A 24,499-nucleotide genomic window follows, 5' to 3' on the forward strand; every position below is an offset into this window, starting at 1 on the left:
ACTTCCACAATGGAGCCTTATAGGAGCATTTATGGCTGGAAATAAGCACATTTCTCTGATAATGTCTAATGTTACAGATGAGAAATATTTATACTGTGGTTATATGTCAGCTGTCACTTCCACAGTTCTTGCAACCAACAGAATGTAGAAAATACCCAATTTTTTAATGGAATAAAAACATTTAGGCCCGTTATTGAAGGAATAAGGAACACGGGTTAATTGACTTTTTCCATATACGTTACATAGGCCTTCAATATAGCTATTACATAAAAGGAGCAAAATGAGCAGTGCTTAGCTATTTCTATAACTCCATAATCTTCAGTAGAGAGCAGAACCTCTCCATTGACTTCTATGGGCAATGCTGATAAACTGGCAGATCCTGGGGGTCCAGTGGTAGGACCTGTGTCAATCACACATTTATAGTTTATGTGCCATAAAAAGCTATGATAGATAGATAGATAGACAGACAGACAGATAGATAATGATAGGAGATAGATAGATAGATAGATAGATAGATAGATAGATAGATAGATAGGAGATAGATAGATAGATAGATAGATAGATAGATAGATAGATAGATAGATAGATAGAGATAGGAGAAAGCCGCACTTCCAAGATCGAGTAGCGGGTGCTGTACAGCGTAAGTCCCTTGGCATGGGATCCCATCAGATACAAAGCAAAATTCCGCAGCACACCAGCTTCAGGTGAAAAAGGAGTGGTATTTATTGCATGTAGCAAAAATAACAAGAGAGATGCAACGTTTCTGCCTGCTCACCAGATGCTTGATAACGGTCTGGTGAGCAGACAGAAACATTGCATCTCTCTTGTTATTTTTGCTACATGCAATAAATACCACTCCTTTTTCACCTGAAGCTGGTGTGCTGCGGAATTTTGCTTTGTAGATAGATAGATAGATAAATAGGAGATAGATAGGAGATAGATAGATAGATAGATAGATAGATAGATAGATAGATAGATAGATAAATAGGAGATAGATAGGAGATAGATAGATAGATAGATAGATAGATAGATAGATAGATAGATAGATAGATAGATAGGAGATAGATAGATAGATAGATAGATAGATAGATAGATAAATAGGAGATAGATAGGAGATAGATAGATAGATAGATAGATAGATAGATAGATAGATAGATAGATAAATAGATAGATAGATAGGTCATATTGCAACCTGCAAATAGATCATGACCCAACAATTGTAACATTCAGTACACCTCAAGGCTATGTTCACACTGCGTATGAATCCGTCCGTAGTGCGAACCGCGAATACGGATCGTATACGGCGCCGTGAAAAATGAACAAGACCATTGTTTGAGGACGGAAATGTTGAAACTCACGGCCGTGGATTTCCATGCGGTCCCGTACAAAGTACTTATTTCAGCCAATTTGAACTTGATTTTTTGATCCAAAAGGTTCTGTGTGGTTTACGGGGCTGGGCGAAGATTTCCAAGTAAATGACCTGCCTCAGATCGCTTCAAAACAAGCTAGGGAAGCATAACTGTACTAAGGGCGTATGTTCGCGGTGCGTACGCATCTGGCGCATGTCGATTTTTCGCACGCCCATAGTTTCAGCCACACATGTACGGCAGCGTAAGACCTACGTACGGATTCGTACACAGTGTGAACATAGCCCAAGGCAGCGTTCACACTACGTATATTTCAGTCAGTATTGCAACCAAAACCAGGAGTGGATTAAAAACATAGAAAGGAACAGTGTGTGAACAGAGCCTTTCTGTGCTTTCAATCCACTCCTGGTTTTGGTTGCAATACTGACTGAAATATACTGACTGAAATATACGTAGTGTGAACGCAGCCCAAAGGCGCTCTTAATGTACAGTGTATTTGACCAGTTATATCTAATGAACAATATTGAAACTTATGCTAATTTTGTATAAAGAACATATGATTATAGCCTTAAAGCACCTGCTGATGAAGAATCTGTATAAAATCTAGTAATAACAACATACACTAAGACACAGCCCATTCAGATCTAATGATAGCTAAAAGTTAGTTATTACACAATGGTTTTCCTATTCCAGAAAAACTGAAAACATATAGAGAGCTAAAAAGTATTATAAAGAACATAGAGATGCATAACACAGCCAACAGATGGCAGTACAGGCACATAGTCTGCTCTTACCGTAACAATAGCAATGAGACGTATTGTGCCTCCAGCAATTACATGATGCAGTTATTCCATTTGTAGCTTTATTGATGTAATATTTAGATACTTTTTATGTTATTACATTTGTCATATGAGATTTCTCAGGCTTTAATAGATAAAAAAATAATACTTGGAATTGGTTTTAGAAGTTGCACAATATACTGGGTGGCGTATAGTGGAGCTGCTTCATTACATTATTTCTATGCTCCTTAGTGTCCATACTTGCTGCACTGTGCTCACTGACTGTATTGTGTCACACCAATACCAGATAGCTGCAAAGCAGATGACAGTCACTGGGTGCTTGTAGTCTTATAATACAGCATGCCCATGTGTGACAAGATCTGGCTTATGGTCCTTTTACACTCACAGATTATCTAATTATTGAAGCCAAAGCCTGGATAAGATTATAAACAAAAACAGGTCATAAAGACTGAGATTTCTCGTCTTTTCAAATCCATTCTTGGCTTTGGCTTCAAAAACTTGTCAGATTGTGTGTGTGTGTGTGTGTGTGTGTAAAAGGACCCTTGGTCCATCTATGGTGTTTGATAAATAGCAGCTCCTTAACAAATCAGATGGAGGCTAAAGAAAAATCCAACTGGATAAGGTAGCAGCAGGGAATTAAAGGCAATGGGTCTCATGAACTAAAGATGCGTAAATCTTAAGCAGATACGCTGTCAGTTGTGTCGGGCGTTTTCTCATTAAATTCATTATTGTGGCGCACGCTCTTAGTACATCTGGAAAATCAAAGTTAAAACCCGACTATCCTGCCACACTAGAAGTGGCTAGTTTTTAGAATTTTAGAATAGAAAACTTGTTGCTTAGTAAATCTGTCGGTTGTGGCGGGTTTTAAAGGACACACCCACTTGGTTGTAAATTGGCGGGTTTTTGTCCACTTTCCATGACGGTGTAGTGTTTTCTATTCTTAAAACCAGTCAGGTTTTAGTTTTGTCCAGTGAAAAACCTTCCAGATTTACATAGGGAGTGCAGTACATGAATGAATTTAAAGCAAAAATAAACAGACACAACCGACAGCTTAAAACTGATGCATTGTTAGTAAAGGAGGCCCAATATGCGGACTGTGCAAACTGTATATTAAAGAAATTAAGTTTATGCTTTAAGGAATTGATATTTAAGCATTTCTCTTATATGTTCTTGTCAGTGTCCTTGGGTGAATAGACTGAATACTGTAAGAATTTAAAATGCTGACTGCTCTCTGTATTCCTACCCATGACAGTATGCTTTAATGTGCAGCTCTCTTTACTTAGAGAGAAAAACTAGTTTTCAAAAAGTTATACGGATTTGTAAATGATTTGTAAATGATCTCTCCAGTACTTATCAGCTGCTATATGCCCTGCAGGAAGTGGTGTATTCTTTCCAGTATCACGATGTGCTGTCTGCTGCCATCTCTGTCTGTGACAGGAACTGTCTAGAGAGTGAACAAATGCCCGTAGAGAACCTTTCCTGCTCTGGACAGTTTCTGTCATGGACAGAGGTGGTGGCCAAAAGCACTGTGGCAAACTGGAAAGACTACACCGCTTAATGCAGGACATACAGCAGCTGATAAGTACTTGAGTTCTTTAACCCCTTAGGGACCAAGCCTGTTTGGGCCTTAATGACCAAGCTCAGTGATGCTTTAACGTATGCTAGCGATTCTGAGATTGTTTTTTCGTAACATATAGTACTTTATGTTAGTGGCAAAATTTGGTCACTGTCTTGTGTGTTTTTTGTGAAAAACATCAAAATATAATGAAAAAATTAAAAATTTTGCACTTTACGAACTTTGAAATTCTTTGCTTCTAAAAAAAGAAAGTCACATGACAAAAATTAGTTAGTAAGTCACATTACCAATATGTCCTCTTTATTCTGGCTTCATTTCGTAAACATATTTCACTTTTTTAGGGTGTTACGGGGCTTAGAAATGTATCAGCAAATTATCATATTTTTATGAAATTTCCAAAACTGATTTTTTTAGGGACCAGTTCTTTTTTTAAGTTGATTTAGGAGGCTTGTATACTGGAAACCCCCATAAGTGACCCCATTTTGGAAACTAGACACCTTAAAGAATTAATCTAGGGGTATAATGAGCATTTTAACCCTACAGGGGCTGGAGGAAAGTATTCACAATTAGGCTGGAAAAAAATGGAAAATAGAAATTTTCCAATAATATATTTGTTAAGATTAAAGTATCTCATTTTCATAATAAACATAAGAGAAAATGCACCCCAAATTTTGTAACGCAGGTTCTCCTGAGTACAATGGTACCCCATTTGTGGGCGTAAACCACTGTATGGGCACACAGCGGGGCTCAGAAGGGAAGGAGCGCCTATTAGCATTTCCAGTTTAGATTTTGCTGAAGAAGTTTCTGAGCGCCAGGTGCGTTTGCAGAGCCCCTGTAGTGTCAGCAGAATGGAACCCCTCCATAAGTCACCCCATTTTGGAAAGTACACCCCTCAAAGAATACATCTTGGGGTGTGGTGAGCATTTTGACCCCACAGGTATTAGAGGAAAGTATTCAAAAGAACACAGTAAAAATGAAAAAGTAGAATTTTTCCAATAATATGTTTGTTTAGTTTGAAATTTCTTAATTTCACGAGGAACAGGGGAGAAAACTCACCCCAATATATGTAACGCAGGTTCTCCTGAGTAGAACGGTACCCGATATGTGGGCATAAACCACTGTGTGGGCACACAGCAGGGCTCAGAAGGGATGGAGCGCCAATTAGCATTTCCAGTTCAGATTTTGCTGAAGAAGTTTATGAGCGCCAGGTGCGTTTGCAGTGCCCCTGTAGTGTCAGCAGAATAACCCCCCTCCAAAAGTCACCCCATTTAGGAAAGTCCACCCCTCAAAGAATACATCTTGGGGTGTGGTGACCATTTTGACCCCACAGGTATTAGAGGAAAGTATTTAAAAGAAGACAGTAAAAATGAAAAAATAGAATTTTTCCAATAACATGTTTGTTTAGTTCGAAACTTCGCAATTTCACGAGGAACAGGGGAGAAAACTCACCCCAATATATGTAACGCAGGTTGTCCTGAGTAGAACGGTACCCCATACATGGGTATAAACCACTGTGTGGGCACACAGCGGGCCTCGGAAGGATGGGAGCGCCAATTAGCATTTTCAGTGCATGATTTTTCTGAAGAAGTTTCTGAGCGCCAGGTGTGTTTGCAGAGCCCCTGTAGTGTCAGCAGAATAGAACCCCCCCAAAAGTCACCCCATTTTGGAAAGTGCACCCCTCAAAGAATTCATCTTGGGGTTTGGTGACCATTTTGACCCCACAGGTATTAGAGGAAAGTATTCAAAAGTAGACAGTAAAAATAAAAAAATAGAATTTTTCCAATAACAAGTTTGTTTAGTTAGAAATTTCTCAATTTTACGAGGAACAGGGGAGAAAATTCACCCCAATACATTTAACGCAGGTACTCCTGAGTAGAACGGTACCCCATATGTGGGCATAAACCACTGTGTGGGTATACAGCGGGCCTCAGAAGGAAGGGAGCGCCAATTAGCATTTTCAGTGCATGATTTTTCTGAAGAAGTTTCTGAGAGCCAGGTGCGTTTGCAGTGCGCCTGCAATGTCTACAGAATAGAACCCCCCCAAAAGTCACCCCATTTTGGAAAGTACACCCCTCAAGGAATTCATATTGGGGTGTGGTGAGCATTTTGACCCCACAGGTATTGGAGGAAAGTATTCAAAACTAGAACGTAAAAATGAAAAAAATTGAATTTTTTCAATAACATGTTTGTTTAGTTTGAAATTTCTCAATTTCACTAGGAACAGGGGAGAAAAAGCACCCCAAAATTTGTAACAGAGGTTCTCCTGAGTACAATGGTACCCCATATGTGGGCATAAACCACTGTATGGGCACACAGCAGGGCTCAGAAGAGAAGGAGTGTCATTTTAGTTACAGGCAATATGTGGGTGTTTACTGGTTATCTGGGGTGGTAATGGACAATCTCGGGGTGTCTACTGGCTATCTGAGGTGGCAACAGGCAATCTGATGGGGTTATGGGCAATCTGGGGTGGTCATGGGCAATCTGGGGTGGTTACGGGCAATCTGGGGGTATTTACTGGCTGTATGGGGTGGTTATGGGCAATCTTGGGGTGTTTACTGGCTATCTGGGGTGGTGATGGGCAATCTTGGGGTGTTCACTGGCTGTCTGGGGTAGTGACGGGCAATCTGGTGGTGTTCACTGACTATCTGGGGTTGCAACGGGCAATCTGGGGTGGTGACGGGCAATCTGGGGTGGTGACGGGCAATCTGGGGTGGTGACGGGCAATCTGGGGTGGTGACGGGCAATCTGGGGTGGTTACAGGCAATTTGGGGTAGTTACAGGCAGTCTGTGGCAATCTGTGGTGGTTACGGGCAATCTGTGGTGGTTACGGGCTGTCTGAAATGGTTATGGGGTATCTGGGGAGATTACGGGCAATCTGGGGAGATGATGGGCAATCTGGGGAGATGATGGGCAATCTGGGGAGATGATGGGCAATCTGGGGAGATGATGGGCAATCTGGGGAGATTACGGGCAATCTGCGGAGATTACGGGCAATCTGGGGAGATTACAGGCAATCTGGGGTGGTGAGAGGCAGTCTGGGGTGGTTATGAGCTGTCTGGGATAGTTATGGGCTATCGGGTGGATACGGGCAATCTGGGGAGATTACGGACAATCTGAGGAGATTACAGGCAATCTGGGGTGGTTACGGGCAATCTGGGGTGGTTACGGGCAATCTGGGGTGGTGACGGGCAATCTGGGGTGGTTACAGGTAATATGGGGTGGTTACAGGTTATCTGGGGTGGTTACAAGTAATCCGGGGTGGTTACAAGTAATCCGGGGTGGTTACAAGTAATCCGGGGTGGTTACAAGTAAACCAGGGCACTTGACTTTGGTGACAGGCGTAAAAAAGTGCCAGCACCTTTTGGAACAAGCGATCAGTGGTATATAGTATATACCGCTGATCACTTGTACTGGGAACACACCGGGTGGTCACCGATCATTGCCCCATGCTCTCCGTCACCTCTGGTGGTGGAGAGAATGAAGCTTTGATCATTTTTAGGAATCCATCACTGTGAACAGAGTCTGTTCACAGAGATGGCAGCGGCCATCTTGGATCAGATGGCCGCCCTGGGAGGGGAGGGTCAGTGACCAGGTCACTATGGTTAATTCTGGGGACGGGGGGGGGGGACATGTTCTCATCTCCTCTCACCATGGATTCACGGTGAGAAGAGATGAAAGCGTTCAGCTGCGCTGGCAATGTCTGTTACCGGTGGCCGCCGTTATACTGATAATAACGGCGATAACGGACGGTGAGGGGACTTGCCGGGACTGACCCCACACTCTGCCCCAACCCCTCAGCTACCTCCGGTAGCTGAGAGGAGGGGGCTGCGGGCATTACCGGCGCCGGTGCACTATTCTGCACCATCGCCATAAAGAGCTGATGGCAGCAGAATAGAGCCGATTAGTGATCGCCATAAAAATCCGTATCGGCGGTCACTAATAACATAATACATGTATTCTCTGGGTCGCTACGGTTACGGCGATACCACATTTGTATAGTTTTTTTAACTATTATCTCTTTGGCACAATAGAAACTATCTTCCTAGCAAAAACCCACAAAAACTGTCGCCGCATTGCAAGATCCATAGCGTTCTCATCTTTTGCGCGACAGAGCTGGTTTTGGGCTTATTTTTTGCGGGAAGATCTGTAGTTTCTATTGATACCAAGTTTTATATGTATATGACTTTTTGATCTCTTTTATGACGTATTTTCTAAAGTGGATTGATAAAATACAGCTATTCTGGTACTGTTTTTTTATTTTATTTTTACAGCGTGTGTCGTGCGATATAATTATTGATATAGTTTTATAGATTGGGTCGTAACGGACGTAACGATACCAAATATGTATAGGATTTGTGTTTTTGATCACTTATGTCACGTTTTATTGGGTATAGGCAATGTAATGCATCTTTATTATTGGGGGGGCTGTGTTGTGTTTGGTGCACATTTTTTTTAAACTTTTTTTTACTTTTACACTAGTGTACATTACTGTACACTAGTGTAAAATACTTAGATCACTGATACAATACACTTCAGTACCTGATGTACTGCAGTGTATTGTATCATGCCTCATGCTGACAGGCAATAGCCACAGCCACCCCTGTCAGCATGAGGCATCTCCATGGTGACCACGGGGACCTTCATTAGGACCCCGGGATCACCATGGAGACATCGGAGGACCGGACGGCGCCGCGGGACATCGCGATCACGTAAGTGACCTGCGGCGCCGTCCGGGATCCCCCGGGATCACCATGGAGACATCGGAGGACCGGACGGCGCCGCGGGACATCGCGATCACGTAAGTGACCTGCGGCGCCGTCCGGGATCCCCCGGGACCCGTTAGATGCCGCTGTCATGGTTTGACAGCCGCATTTAACGGGTTAAACTGCCCGGAGCAGAGAATCCTCCGCTCCGGGCAGTTACAGGAGGGTGTCAGCAGTCACACTGACCGCTGATCACCCACTCTGCAGCCGCCGCCGGGCGGCTATTCTTTCCGATGCGTACGCCGTTAAAAGGCGTACGCATCGGAATAAAGCCCATTAGTGACTGCCGTTAAAAGGCAGCATGGCGGTCACTAAGGGGTTAAATAGAAGCCATTTATAACAGTTTGGCATCAGTGTATGAAAAAAAAATTTTTCCTCTGGAGTACGCTTTCAGGTTGGGTTCACACTACGTATATTTGAGGCTGTATTTTTGAGGCTGTATAGCAACCAAAACCAGGAGTAGATTGAAAACAAAGAAAGGCTCTGTTCACATAATGTAATTGAGTGGATGGCCGTCATTTAATGGCAAATATTTGCTGTTATCTTAAAACAACGGCTGTTATATTGAAATAATGGCCGTTATTTACCGTTATATGACGGCCATCCACTCAATTTCAACATTGTGTGAACAGAGCCTTTCTGTGTTTTCAATCCACTCCTGGTTTTGGTTGCAATATGAGGACCTGACATGAGGACCAAATACAGCCTCAAATACACATAGGGCGACATTTATCATTTGCACCTTTTTTGCGAATATTTTTAGCACTGTGCACTGGCTTATATGTTTGCAGCCTAGTAAGGTATTTATGAACATTCACATGTTGCTTCATAAATCACCTGCTATAGCTTCCCTGGCGCTGTGCATTTTACTGCAGGTATTCATGAATTGACCCTGGTTAAAAAAGTTCCGCTACCCTGGGACTGGAGTACAGATGCGAACGAAAATGCGAAAATTTCAAAATTCTCACATGATAAATCCCGGCTGAGAATATTCTTACGGATAACCACGCCCACAAATGTCAAGAAGGCAAAAAACTGGAGTAAGCTGTCATATTCACACATACACCGAGCTACACTGTTTAGTAAATCTGACGAAGGGCTGTGCACATCACACATACGCCCAAAAATACTAAGGAGCACAAGGTACACTGCTTAATAATGGTCCCCCATAGTGTGAACCCAGCCTTAGGCTGCATTCACACTACGTATATTTCAGTCAGTATTGCAACCAAAACCAGGAGTGGATTAAAAACACAGAAAGGATCTGTTCACACAATGGTGAAATTGAGTGGATGGCCGCCATATAACAGTAAATAACAGCCATTATTTCAATACAACAGCCGTTGTTCTAAAATAACAGCAAATATTTGCCATTAAATGGCGGCCATCCACTCAATTTCTACATTGTGTAAACATAGCCTTTCTGTGTTTTTAATCCACTCCTGGTTTTGGTTGCAATACTGACTGAAATATACATATACTGACTGAAATATACGTAGTGTGAACGCAGCCTTAAAAGTAAATGTCCAAGAATTGACTAAAGAAGGGTTGTGGTGGTTCTGTGGATGGGAGGGAGTTATACTAACTTTTTTTGTGTAGGTTTTCCTGTGTTTCACTAAAAAAGTTTAGAACATTGGGTCAAAATTTGACTACCCTTTTCCCCCCGCTGGTTTAGGCCATGTTCACATGGTGTAAGACACCAGCCGTTCTGTGACCCGGGCGGGTCACAGAACGGCTGGTGTCAGAGAACATCATCCCGGTCGGTACGACATCCATGTGCGCCCGCACATTCCATTGTGTGAACTGACACAGAATAGCGGCTGCAGAAAACTGACATGTCAGTTTTTTTCGGTGCAGCTAGCGATCCCGGACGGAGTGTATACTATTCTTATATTCTTTATCATTCTTATACAATGTGTGTGTTGTATAAATCATGGCTGTTGTTGCAAATTGAGTTCTACAACAAATACGTTGTGTGAACATGGCCTTAAACTGCCCATTGCAACGTAAGATGAGCTGTGACTGGTTGGGCGGTTATAGCTATTTTACACAATGTAATACATCTGGCCCAAGGTCTATACATAAGGGTATCATATCAGTAATTCCCTATCCTATGTACTGTATCTGGCCTGGACACTTCTGGCACCATCGTATTCTGCTGGATTGGCAGGGACTGAGTAACAGCTGTCCTCTGACTCTTAGCAAGCATACTATTACCAGCAATATTTATAGCAGAAGGGGGTCAGCAGCTCCCCCACCGCTCAGGAAACTACACATCAGCAGCCTCATGCAAGCTGATGGCAAATTTCTGTTTTTGCATCAGTGCAGGATAGGAGAGAATCAACAGCATTGACTTCAGTATGGCCGGATGGAATATAATATTCTTCTTCTTTTCTGATACAGAGCTTTGTAATGCTGGGAGGGACAATCACAGGGAGTTCATTAGCAACTTAAACTCAGATTAACCCTCCTAGCAAATTAGTTAATATGTTGCAGATAAAGGCAGCCAGGGGCTTGTTTACATCAGCCATCTCAGAAGGGAGGGGGAGGAGAAGGGGGAGACAGAGAGAAAAGCTCACACAGATTTTTGTGTTTTCAGCAGAAAGCAGCATCTCATAATTGGGAAAAGGAGACGGAACAGATAGTAATAAGAATGGAAAGAATTGTTAGTTTCACCATGGGCAGCGACATATCAAAATGTTATATTTGAGTGGAATACCCCTTTAAAAGTCCAGGGGGCGGTCCCACTCAGTGATTGACAGCTATCTCAGAAGGTTGCCGATCATTAAAGGGGTATTCCACTAAAAAAATTCTTTGCAATATTTAATAGTACCTAAAAAGTTAAATATATATGCAATTGGATGTTTTACGGCCTCTGCACCATTTTTGATCTTTTTGATTTTTGAGGGAGGAAACAGCAATGGATCAGGGAAAGAGGGAGAAATTATGAAAGAATGGATGAGGGGGAGGGAGACATAGGAGGTGTGGTGCATGCTGGGAGTTTGAGTCTCCTGGCCACCGCCATATTGAAAAGCGTGACAGAATTTTAAAAACTTTGATATGGAGAACAGAAGCGTGCAGAAATGCAAGAATAGTGACAAAATGCTCAGGGGGACACAGCCAGTACAACAGGGCAGCTTTTGCAATTCTTTTTTTAAACTGCATTGGGTGGAATACCCCTTTAAGGATTTCTAAGCATTAAAAAATGCTTTCCCTAAAATCTATATATCAATCTGCTCCACTCTTCCTGCTCAATAACAGCATATCGGTAAATTATACAACATTTCTATGGTGCAAAGTGTTAGAGGCTCAAACACCCCCTCCCTTCCCTTCTCATCCCTATCCCTGTTTGACAGTCAGCTAGAAGCTAAGCCGCAAGCAGGATCAGCGGGGGGAGGGGGAGCAAGGGGCCCTTACAGTCTGCAGCAGATCAGGAGATGGGGACAGCCCATTTGACAGTTTACAAAGAAAAATAAAAGCGTATTTCTACATTATGAAAGCACAGATGGCTAAATAAAAGGTATCATGTATCTCCTTGCCCCAACAGTTATCTAACAGTGTCAGCAGTTTGAAATGTGAAATGTAGCTGACTGATTCACTTTAAGTCTCGGCCAGTGGATAAGGGCTAACTTTTGATAATTAAAATGTTTCTTTAAAGTTGGTGCATTGTTTTAGTACAATATGTTTTTGAGCCTTGATCTTGTATCACTATTGGTCAGCGGATTACCAGATGGTTAGAATATTGAATTACTAATACATGCTGGTTTTTTTTATTATAGGAGAAAAAATTCTGGACTGTAATAATGATGGTGATGTATATTGTGCAGTGTAATGATGGTGATGTATAAGTATATTGTCCAGTTTAATAAGGATGGTGATGTATATGTATATTGTGCAGTGTAATAAGGATGGATATATATATACATATATATATAGTGGTACCTTGGTTTAAGAGTAACTTGGTTTAAGAGCGTTTTGGTTTAAGAGCTCACAGTTTTTCAAAATTGTGACTTGGTTTAAGAGCATTGTTTTGGTGTAAGAGCTCCCTGTACTGGGTGGGAGTGCGAGTGGAGGAGGGGCATGGTCTGCATAGCAGGGTCTACAGCACTGTACTCTGACCTGTAAGTCTCCCTCACCTTCCAAATCATAGCAGATCCACCTCAGGCTGGGGCTTACATCAGGGGACAGGACTGTGGAGGTTATCTCTACATAGCTGTAACCCCTCTCTCCCCGGACAGAGAGTGCTGCATGTGTGTGCCCACATCTGTCCTGCTCATTCCCTCATGCTCCCCGCAGTCTCTGTCCGCCCTTGTGTTTCCCATCCTCTCCATTACTGTACAGTAACTTATAATATCACATATTCTGCTGTTTCTGAATGTTTGTTTCATTTGTTTTACATGTTATTCAGAATAATAAATCATTATTCTGGGGGCGTGGAACCAATTGTCTGCATTTCTATGATTTCTTATGGGAAAATTTGCTTTGGTTTGAGAGTGGATTTGGATTACAAGCACAGTCCTGGAACGAATTATGCTCATAATCCAGGGCACCACTGTATATGTATATTGTGCAGTGTAATAAGGATGGTGATGTACATTTATATTGTGACTTTACCTTGGAGTCCAGGACAAGCTGTCTGTGTTTGTGAAGTAGCTCCTCGTTTTCGGTCAGTGATGCCCCCAGCTGGACATCTGTCAGATATAAGTCTATCTGCTTTCTCAGCCAACAGGTAACCTATAGTCAAAGTAAATTCACTATCATTAGTCGTGTTCTGTAAATCTTCATCGAGTAGACGAGAACAAGGTTAGTATCATATTATATCAAGCCATTGGAGCCACGTTCAGTTTGCAATGCATCCATAACATGGCTGGACATATGCCTCAAAATATCAATACAATGCTTGATCCCTTGAAGGGCCTTAAAACGCGCCTAGGGATTATCAGCTAGACCTGAATCTCTCCCTAAAGGAAGAGGATCCATCTGTAACAGTATCAATTACCGCTAGCTTTTCTTTACCACTCTGGCTCAATGTCACATATTATAACTGAGGATGAACCTAGATTGCAGGACAATGGTGAAGTAAGTCCAGTCTCCATTTTGGCAGTGTGCGCTGTTTGCGGCATGCTTGGAAGGCTCCCAAATCAAGCTAGCATAGCGCCATTCTGTAAATTCGCCATGTTTGACCCTCTGCAGCTATGTGACAATGAACTGATGAAAGTGAACCTGTAACTTACATACAAGCGTTGTCAGCATAGCATCAGTATGTCAGTCTGGCCTGTGAGAACGCTTCACTGATTGGCAAAGAAAGAGCATATCACTTACCCACAGAACAAGTGAATATATACTATAATACAGCCCATGTGGCTACTGTTGGGCCCATGACATTAAAGCCCTAGTATCCTTGCCAGTGGGATGGGTATACCTAGACAGTACTACAATGCTAACATGGTAGAGGTACATAGTATATAGAGTGCAATGTTAGGACCAGTTCACACAGAGTAAAATCTGCAGAATTCCACGACCGAGCTCAATTCTTTGAGCGTAGTGTGACTGCGGGGGCCCCAATCACTGTGTCGGACCGCCGGAGGTCTCTTACCTACCTCCGTGCAGTCCGATCGGTGCTCTGCTTATTGAGTCTGCCACAGGCAGGCTCAATTAGCAGAGCGCCTATAACACTGATCAATGCTATGCCTATGGTATAGCAATGATCAGTGTATGCAATCTAAGTATTGTATGTAAAAGTCCCCCAAGGGGACTTTAAAAGTGTAAAGAGAAAAAGTAAAAATGTTTTTTTACAATACCCCAAAGCCCCTCCAACAACAAAAGTTAAAATCACGGTAGTGTGCGTAATTGTCCGATCTATTAAAATATAACAATCATCCTTCCATACGGCGTAAATGAAAAGAGGGAAAAAAGCGCCAGGATTACCGATTTTTTGTTAGAGAAAAATGACACCCCATACAGCCCCGTAGGTGAAAAACTAAAACCGTTAAAAGAGTCCCAATAGGACCATTTTATTAATAATTAAAGGGGTTATCCAGCGCTACAAAAACATGGCCACTTTCCCCCTACTGTTGTCTCCAGTTTGGGTGGGGTTTTCAAACTCAGTTATATTGAAGTAAATGGAGCTTAGTTGCAAACCACACCTGAACTGGAGACAACAGTGGCCATGTTTTTGTAGCGCTGGATAACCCCTTTAATTGCAAAAAAAGTGCTAGAGCTCTTAAAAGGGGAGCAGGAAAAAAAGAAAAATCAAAAATGAAAATTAGCCTGGTCCTGTCAGGAATCTGCAGTAGCCTGTGTGAACTGGACCTGGTGTTTTGCTTTTGTGTGCCACACCCGATTGCTTCTCAGCTTCTGGCTATGCAGGAGTTAAGCTGAGAAGCTCCTGGACTTGATTTTACACCTGTGTTGTTGCTGTGATTGACAGGTTTCTCTGCCTGACTGTACCTGGAAGATCAGAGCGCCGGTCCAATGAGGATCCAGACCGGGCTCTTGGTCAGCATAAAGCAAAGCTGAGTACCAGCACTGGCTAATTAGGTTAACTCCTGGTCCCAGCTCCCCGTCTATTCCTGCGAACCCCTCTCCTAATCCCTCTGTGTTACTCGACTTGTTATCTGACCTTCTGCCTGACTATTTGACGATCCCTTTGCCTGCTGATTTTGTACTGCGCTGCCTGTGTGGATTTGACCCGGCTTGTTCACCATTCTTTTATGTTTGTTCATCCGTCTCGTTCTGTGTGCACTTTATCAGTGTAGGGAATGTCTTCGTGGTTGTCCACGGCCGCCTAGGGCTGATTGAGGCAAGTAGGCAGGTGACAGTGGGTGGGTTCAGACCTAGGGCCCACTGTCTTGTCCTGTCTGTATCGCCCGATCCTGTGCACAGTTTGGGCCCAAGCTCATCAGAGCTTGGTTAAAGCCCAAGAGCAATACAAAAAAAATGCTAATAAAAGACGCATACCTGGCCATCAATACATGGTAGGGGAAAAGGTCTGGTTGTCTACGAGAAATCTGAGGTTAAAGGTACAATCCGGTAAACTGGCTCCTAAATATGTTGGACCATACACTATTGTGGAAGTGATTAACCCTGTTACCTTTAGATTAAAACTGCCTGCATCATTTCGCATACATAATGTGTTCCATAAAGCAATTCTGAAAAAGTATGTTCCTCCGGTTGCGCCGTCTTCTCCTCCTGCTCCCCTGGTCATCCAGGGGGAGTTGGAGTATGAGGTAGAAAAAATTCTAAATTCTCGCTGGGTACAAGGGTCTTTGCAGTACCTGGTCCACTGGAAAGGTTTTGGCCCAGATCGGACGTGGGTTTCTGGGAGAGACATGCATGCCCCACATCTTGTTCGACAATTTCATGCACGTAATCAGTTTAAGCCAGGTCCATTCAATAAGGGTCCTGAGGCCCCTCATAAGAGGAGGGGTACTGTCGGGAATCTGTAGTAGCCTGTGTGAACTGGACCTGGTGTTTTGATTTTGTGTGCCACACTCGATTGCTTCTCAGCTTCTGGCTATGCAGGAGTTAAGCTGAGAAGCTCCTGGACTTGATTTTACACCTGTGTTGTTGCTGTGATTGACAGGTTTCTCTGCCTGTCTGTACCTGGAAGATCAGAGCGCCGGTCCAATGAGGATCCAGACCTGGCTCTTGGTCAGCATAAAGCAAAGCTGAGTACCAGCACTGGCTAATTAGGTTAACTCCTGGTCCCAGCTCCCCGTCTATTCCTGCGAACCCCTCTCCTAATCCCTCTGTGTTACTCGACTTGTTATCTGACCTTCTGCCTGACTATTTGACGATCCCTTTGCCTGCTGATTTTGTACTGCGCTGCCTGTGTGGATTTGACCCGGCTTGTTCACCATTCTTTTATGTTTGTTCGTCCGTCTCGTTCTGTGTGCACTTTATCAGTGTAGGGAATGTCTTCGTGGTTGTCCACGGCCGCCTAGGGCCGATTGAGGCAAGTAGGCAGGTGACAGTGGGTGGGTTCAGACCTAGGGCCCACTATCTTGTCCTGTCTGTATCGCCCGATCCTGACAGGTCCACTGGGTAGTTTTGACTTGGTCCTCAAAGGGTTAAGCTGTTAGCTTAGGCAATCTCTGACAAAGGCACAGGACCACAGCCAGTGATTGGCTGAGCAGGCTGTCACTCTCCAGACACAAGAGTGACAGCCCACTTAGCCAATCACTGACCACGGCGCTGTCCATTCTCAGTTGGTCAATGATTGTCGGCTGTCACTTGCCGCGCTGCCAATCACTAACTTACTGAGAACAGACAGCACCACGGCCAGTGATTGGCCGAGCATGTGGCTGAAGACACAGAAGAGGATGCCGGGGGAGTGTGGACATGTATGTATTGATTCCTTAAGTTAAATTTGCGTAAAAATTTGCGAACATTGCAAAGCGAATTTTTGAATGCTTTGCTCATCTTTAATAAGGTCCTAATGGAAAAACTACCTAATTTGTCAAGATACATTGAAAGTATGTAATATACTCAGTATCAGCATTTTTGGAATATAAAATTTATAGCATTTTCATTTTTTATTATATATATAAAATATAATGTCTATTAAATGTGTGGAAATCCCATGTACTATTTGTTATGTTTAAGTCATGCCAAAAGTTGTAGGCCAAGCATACAGGCACACCAGATGGTCAGCTATTAGAGGCCTCTCATGTGCCACTGTGCTGGGAAGTGATCAGAGCCACAGATGGGTAAATGTCCTCCTTCCCATAAAACAACATTGGGCTCTGACGATGACTCTACAGCTGTGACCTAGAGAAACAGGTGTTGAGTTTATTTTCTCCCCGTGTTACCTTGTCTTCCTGTTGGTGCCACTGACTAACGTGCAAGACCTGCTCCAGCCTTTGTCGGTGCTGCCTCATCTGCTTGTCCAGCTGCCGCCTCCTGTCTTGTAGTGATTCCAGGAGTCTCTCCACTTTGAAGCAGCTGCCATGGGCTCCTCTCATTGTGTCATAATTTGCCACTGGCTGGTGAGCTCTGAATTGCTGGATGAATTCTGTCAGTTCACGGCTTTTATTTAGTAAGGTCAAAGACCGTGCCAAGAGAACTGGAATGATGAACGTTAATATAGGTCAGTAAAAATGACAACATAGCAAAAATTACCAGTTAAGATAAGATACGGAGGATTTTACAAAACTATATTGGAATTCTGTAAAAAAATGATAAAAAATTCTATTGTAAATTAAAAAAATCGAAAAGTATAAAAATAATAAAAACATAGCTTCTGCAAGGCCTGAATCAAATTTTAGATGTAAATATTTGTATAAAACATAATTTGGGGGTAAACTGCCATTTTTCCCTTAAGTATTTAGCAAAAAAAAAAAAACAAACAAACATTACCAGATAGTGAATGGTATAATGTAAAACACACTACAAACATTACATTAAAATACGGACCGTTTTCATGTGTAAATGCGCCCTTGGGCTATCTTCCCACTACAAGGTCATAGCGCAAAATTATGGGCATCTAAAATTGACAGCTGCAAATAATTATCATGATCATTATTTGCGGCTGTCCCTAGGCTCCCCTAGTGGAACCATAACTTAAAAATGCATGTAATAAAAAAAAGGCAAAAAATGCTTGTAAAAATAGTGAACTTATTGTCTCTACAATGGGAAAAAAGTTGACCTTTACTGATGCAAGCAAAGGTTTTCTTTGTATGCTTAATGTATTGTATTCCAGGATTAATGTATTGTAATTCAGGATTAGAAAAACAGCGCCACTCTAGCCCTCAGTTTGTGTGCGGTATTGCAGATTGGTTTAATTGAAGTAAATGAATCAAAGTTGTAATAGCACATAAAACCTGATGAAAGCCGCTATGGGTCCATTTACACAGAAAGATTATCTGACAGATTATCTGCCAAAGATTTGAAGTCAAAGCCAGAAACAGACTATAAACAGAGATCAGGTCATAAAGGAAAGCCTGAGATTTCTCCTCTTTTCAAATCCATTCCTGGCTTTGGCTTCAAATCTTTGGCTCAAATAATTTGTCAGATAATCTTTCTGTGTAAATGGACCCTATGCTTTTCTAATTCTGGACAACCCATTTAATTTTATTCATGTGAAAAGCTGGCGGAGGTCCTTGCAGCTGGACATGATCCGTAAGTATACGTTTTGTGATGCTAAAACTATTTCTTATATATGTTCCAAATGAATCACTTTGCAGTACGATCACAATGTGTATTCATTTTTTTTAAATTTAATTTGTAACTAAGCTTTAATTGTCTAGGGTTTCAATTATAATTGCAAAACAAAAAAAAAAACAACAGAAAACACATTACTTATTGTATCAAATTATAATTCAGTCACCTTACTTTGCTGTCAGAAATATTACTTAGAAGATTTTGATTTTCAAAAATAAGTATAAATAAAAACACAGACACATTATTAACTCTTAGGCTTTGTTCACACAAGGTACGGACAATGGCCGTTGTTGCATTGAAAATTGCATTGAAATCAATGCAGAAAGGCTGGAAATAATTTTTCCACGGCTGCAGCAAACAGCACCCATTGTTTGCATTGATTTCAGTGCAACACATTTCTCTATGAAAAGAACGCCTGTTGTTATAATCCTGAGTAGGGATGGTCCGAAACTGCCGAGGTTCGGGTTCGTATGAACCCATACGCTCGGCATCAGATTCCCGCTGTCTGCCCGCTCCGTGGAGTGGGTGGATACAGCGGGGGGACCGCCTGGAAAACTGGGATACAACCTATGGCTATGGCTGTATCCCAGTTTTCCAGGCGGTCCTCCCGCTGTATCCAACCTCTGCACGAAGCGGGCAGACAGCGGGAATTATTACTGAGAGTTCGGGTTCGTACGAGCATAGTTATGGAGAGGATAGTATGCCTTAACCCCTTAACGACACATGATGGCTATACCCATCATGCGGCCGTTAAGGGGGATCAGAGAGGGCTCCCGGCGTGAGCCCTCTCTGCAGCCCGCGGTCCCCGGTTGCGATGTGCAGCCAGGGACTGCAGGTATTAGCCCCCGCAGCCAATCCCCGCTGCCAGCTAATTAACTATCCAAATGCAGCTGTCAAAGCTGACAGCTGCATTTGAATAGTCTATGTGAGTGCTCTCCCTGGTGTCTAGTGGGGGATCCATTGTAATGAGCCGGCCGGGGCTCAGCGCCGGAATGACGCTGATCCCGGCTCGGCAATCCATTTGAATGGTCTACAGCAGACCATTATAATAGAGCACCGATCTGATGGATTGGTGCTCTGTTATATACACAGCATCGATCTCAATGGGAGACCAGTGCTGTGTATATAGAAGTCCCCCAGGGGGCTTCCAATTACTGTAAGTGAAAACAAAAAAAAAGTGTTTTTATTAATAAATAATCCCCTCCCCTAATAAAAGTCCAAATCACCCCCCTTTTCCATTTTATAAATAAAAATAAATAAATAAACAAACATCTTTGGTATCACTGCATGCGTAATCGCCCAAAATATAAATTTATTTAATTCATGATCCCTCACAGTAAATGGCGTAAGCGCCAAAAAATCCCAAAGTGCAAAATTGCGCATTTTTGGTCGCATCAAATACATAAAAATTGTAATAAAAGGCGATCAAAAATTTGCATATGAGCAATCAAGGTACCGATAGAAAGTACAGATCATGGCACAAAAAATGACATATCATACAGCCCCATAGACCAAAGGATAAAGCATGCTATAAGCATAGGAATAGAGCGATTTTAAGGAATGTTTATTTTCTGTAAAAGGTTTTATTTTTTTCCAGGCCATCAATTAATATAAAAGTTATACATGTTACATATCGTTTTATTCATACCAACTTGAGGAACATATATAACATGTCAGTTTTTCCATAGGACACACAGCGTAAAAACGAAGCACCCCAAAAGAAAAAAATTGTGTTTGTTTTTTTTTTCAATTTCACTGCGCATATATTTTTTTTTTCTGGTTTCGCAGCATATTTTATGCAAAAATTCAGCCTTTCATTGCAAAGTACAATTAGTGACGCAAAAAATAAGGGCTCATGTGGGTCCCTAGGTGTAAAAATGCAACTGCTATGGCCTTATATACACAAGGAGGAAAAAACTAAAACGCAATAAGGAAAATTAGCCCGGTCCTTAAGGGGTTAAAGGGGTTGTCCTGTGTTACACATCTTTTAATATTGCTGTTATCATAAAGCAAACAATAAAAAGCCTATACTTACCTGTTTGCACTACCCCTATGTCCTGTTGCTGTGTCACTAACTGACTGCAGCACCTCCACTTTGGAAAGGAACTTGTCTCGGGAGTGACAGCCCGCTCAGCCAATCACTGGCCCTGGCGCTGTCTTGTCTCAGTCAGTGATTGGCTGAGCAGGCTGTCACTCCCAAGATGATTTTGTCTCGGAAGTAGAGGTACTGCGGTGAGCAGTGGACACCGGCAACACCACAAGAGCATAATGCTGGAGCACAGACAGGTACGTTAAGGGTCTTTATTATTTTCTATACGATAGCAGCAGTATATTAAAAGCTCGGTAATGCTGGTAAATCCCTTAATTCTCAGCATCATCTGTGCTCTGGTCCAGTTGGATGACCATGGTAAAGGTCATCCTCCACTAACTACCATTCTGAATGTGCACAAATCTCCATGCCTAGCTTAGCTGATGAATAAAAAGCCTTTAGAAATGTAATCCCCTTTGTCTGTATGGGGGCTAGTTGGGCATCAAAGAAAAGTTTGATACAATAACAGAAAGGACTGGATGAGTAGTAGTCAAAATGGTTGTGGCACACAATCTCTGAGAAATTGCAGCCAACTTATGTTCACACAACGTATATTTTCATAAAAGTAAAGCCGTTGTTGTTGATTGCAACAACAGCCGTGTTTAATACAAAAATCTATGTTACCTGGCCTTCTATGGAATCCTGGCCGAAGTGTATATACCGTACATAGTATATGCTCCGGCCGGGATCCCCAGTGGCGCCGTAGAAACTGACATGTCAGTTTTTTGCACCCGCCTGTAGCTTCATAGTGTGCAGCGGGGAGTACTAATGTGGGTGCGCACGGATGCGCCCCCATCAGAACTCTAAAGATCCGTGGTACCGGCCCTAAAGATCATCCGGCCGGTACTACGGAACGGCCGGACACATAAAGCATGTGAACATGGCCTGAGAGTTGTAGCTGCTACATGTCTACCATCGTTTGTGCCTATGTAGTTAAAGGGAACCAAAAACACTAAAAATGCTGTTACATCTCTACATACAGTACGACCCTATATTACCCCCACCACTGTTTCCGGACATAATAGTAAACAATGTAAGCATAATGCCTGGAAAAAACATGTGACCAGTCAACGAACAAGATTTCTCCTTCATTGGCTGGTCACTGGCCCTTTTACACGGGTCGATTATCGGTAGTGAGCATCCCTGCCTGACAGTAATTGGCTCTAGTGAAAGGACCCTAAGGCCATGTTCACACACTGTCTTTTTTAGTTTTCAGTCTTCATTCATTTCCATTGAAGTCTATGGAAACAATGGACGTTAATTCACACAATGCAAAAAAAAAAACAAAACTCAGTTGTATTCACTGGGCGTCAAGTTAATGTTCAGGACATTTATTAGTGGACGTTTTTTAGCGAACGATGGATGTTATTTTAATTAATTTATTTTTTTGGCCATCCTTTCAATAAAATGGACCTTTAAAAATAGCCACACCCAAAAGGGTGTTAAACGCGGCCATCATTCAACCTTTATTCTACTTAAATAATGTACCAGCAGCCGTCATTGCAATGATGGCCGCCAGAGTATGTTAAGTAACGGTCGTTATTTGGTACTCTTCTTCCCTTCCATAAAATTTTCACATTCGATTAAGCCAATGATCATGTAAATACAGTCATTGGACTTTGAAGACAAGTTTAAGCCCTCATGCCCAGAGCAATGCATGGAGTACACTACACATTTGGATGATGCACCTGTAGTCATTCTATGTGTCACCACATGGTGTCTCAGTGAGTCACTACTTCCTTCTCTAGGAGCTAGGCTTCTACAGGTGCCCATCTCTGTAAGACGGCTTGCCACAGACAAAGTCATTTTTCTGGATATTTCTATAAAAAATTGAACTCACAAAACAAAATAGTATGTAGTACGTAAATATCTATGTACACTGTATTCAGTCCTGTCCCAAGTATGGTAGAAGACTGAAAGCACATTGCTATAGAAAAGCCTCCTTACCCTTTGTATGGAGCTGAAGCTGCTGAAGATGGAGTGTAATGGAAGCATCTGTATCTAGTATGTTCTGGAGAAACGTCTCTGTATTATCGAGGGCCTGAGAGAACTAAAGGCAAAAGAAAACAGTATAAACAGGAGACTAGTAAAGGCACAGAAAATACTAAATAATACTAAAAAATCAACATAGTCAGGGCCGTCTTACCCATTGGGCATGGTAGGCGGCTGCCCGGGGGCCCTTGTGTCCTAGGGGGCCCCTGCCGCTGTGCCGCTCCTATGCCGAATGGGTAAGACGGCCCTGCGCGCCCCCCCCTTCCCCTTCTCTTGCGACCGCAAGCACTTTCTTGCTTGCGGTCGCAAGAGGAAATCCGGCCCCGGCTGATGCGTCGCTCCCTGGGGGATTCTCCGGGAGCGCACGCATCAGGAATCTCAGTGCGCGTCGCTGGGGCTTCCTGTACCGGAGGTCCCGGCCTGGGCGCACACTGAGCTTCCGGATGTGTGCGCTCCCGGAGAATCCCCCGGGGAGCGACGCATCAGCCAGGGGCAGAAGAGGAGAGGAAGCAGCGACGGGGGAGCGCTGGTAGGTGAGTTGGGTGTTTTTTTTTTTTTATCTGCTTTGCAGGGGGGAGCCATCTATAAGGGGGGAATACGGGGGAGCCATCTATAAGGGGGGAATACGGGGGAGCCATCTATAGGGGGGGATACAGGGGGGAGCCATCTATACGGGGGATACAGGGGAGCCATCTATAGGGGGGGAAACAGGGGGGAGCCATCTATAGGGGGGATACAGGGGAGCCATCTATAAGGGGGGAATACGGGGGAGCCATCTATAGGGGGGAAACGGGGGAGCCATCTATAGGGGGGAAACGGGGGAGCCATCTATAGGGGGGGGTACAGGGGGGAGCCATCTATGGGGGGATACTGGGGGAGCCATCTATAGGGGGGGATACAGGGGGAGCCATCTATACGAGGGGGGGATACAGGGGGGAGCCATCTATAGGGGGGACACAGGGATGAGCCATCTATACGAGGGGGGGGATACAGGGGGGAGCCATCTAAGGGGGGAATACGGGGGAGCCATCTATAAGGGGGGAATATGGGGGAGCCATCTATAGGGGGGATACAGGGGGAGCCATCTATAAGGGGGGAATACGGGGGAGCCATCTATACGGGGGGATACAGGGGGGAGCCATCTATAAGGGGGTAATACAGGGGGGAGCCATCTATAAGGGGGTAATACAGGGGGGAGCCATCTATAAGGGGGTAATACAGGGGGGAGCCATCTATAAGGGGGTAATACAGGGGGAGCCATCTATAAGGGGTGGATACAGGGGGGAGCCATCTATAAGGGGGGGATACAGGGGGAGCCATCTATAAGGGGGGGATACAGGGGGGAGCCATCTATAAGGGGGTAATACAGGGGGAGCTATGTATAAGGGGGTAATACAGGGGGAGCCATCTATAAGGGGCCAATACAGATGTGCAGTGTGTAGAGAGATGAGGATGGTGACAGAGTGTGGAGCCTAATATGTCTGTCTGGCAGATTCTATGGATTCGTGGCTCGGAGAAGTTCTCATAACGGCACAGGGCAAATGGAAAAGAAGATGAAAAGGGAAGAACTCTCATCAGAGAAGACGTCCCATGTGAGTCACTTGATGTATCTGCACTGTAATGTATATGGTGTACAGAACCTGTGTAGAGCTGGGTACCTCTATATGACTGGATGAGGTGATAGTGATATGTGTACAGTGGATTAGTCAGTAGCAGCGGTGGTGTTAGTCAGTATGCGGTGGTAATAT

General features: G+C 43.4%; 1 protein-coding gene across 3 annotated transcripts in view; it reads right to left on the minus strand.

Annotated features, from left to right (window-relative positions):
- Positions 1-24,499, minus strand: part of CCDC141 (coiled-coil domain containing 141) — a 133,721-nt gene that overhangs the window by 71,873 nt on the left and 37,349 nt on the right. For all 3 annotated transcript variants that reach the window (XR_011364533.1, XM_069983053.1, XM_069983054.1), the window contains exons 4-6: positions 22,707-22,809; positions 17,320-17,573; positions 13,121-13,240 (exon numbers count right to left, since the gene is read on the minus strand). Coding sequence is in view for 2 of the 3 variants with exons in the window: in XM_069983053.1 (XP_069839154.1) it covers positions 13,121-13,240; positions 17,320-17,573; positions 22,707-22,809 (477 nt within the window). In the remaining variant the exon portion in view is untranslated. The remainder of the gene's footprint in view (positions 1-13,120; positions 13,241-17,319; positions 17,574-22,706; positions 22,810-24,499) is intronic.

The sequence above is a fragment of the Dendropsophus ebraccatus genome, chromosome 9, assembly GCF_027789765.1.
Source record: "Dendropsophus ebraccatus isolate aDenEbr1 chromosome 9, aDenEbr1.pat, whole genome shotgun sequence".
Lineage (NCBI taxonomy): Eukaryota > Metazoa > Chordata > Amphibia > Anura > Hylidae > Dendropsophus > Dendropsophus ebraccatus.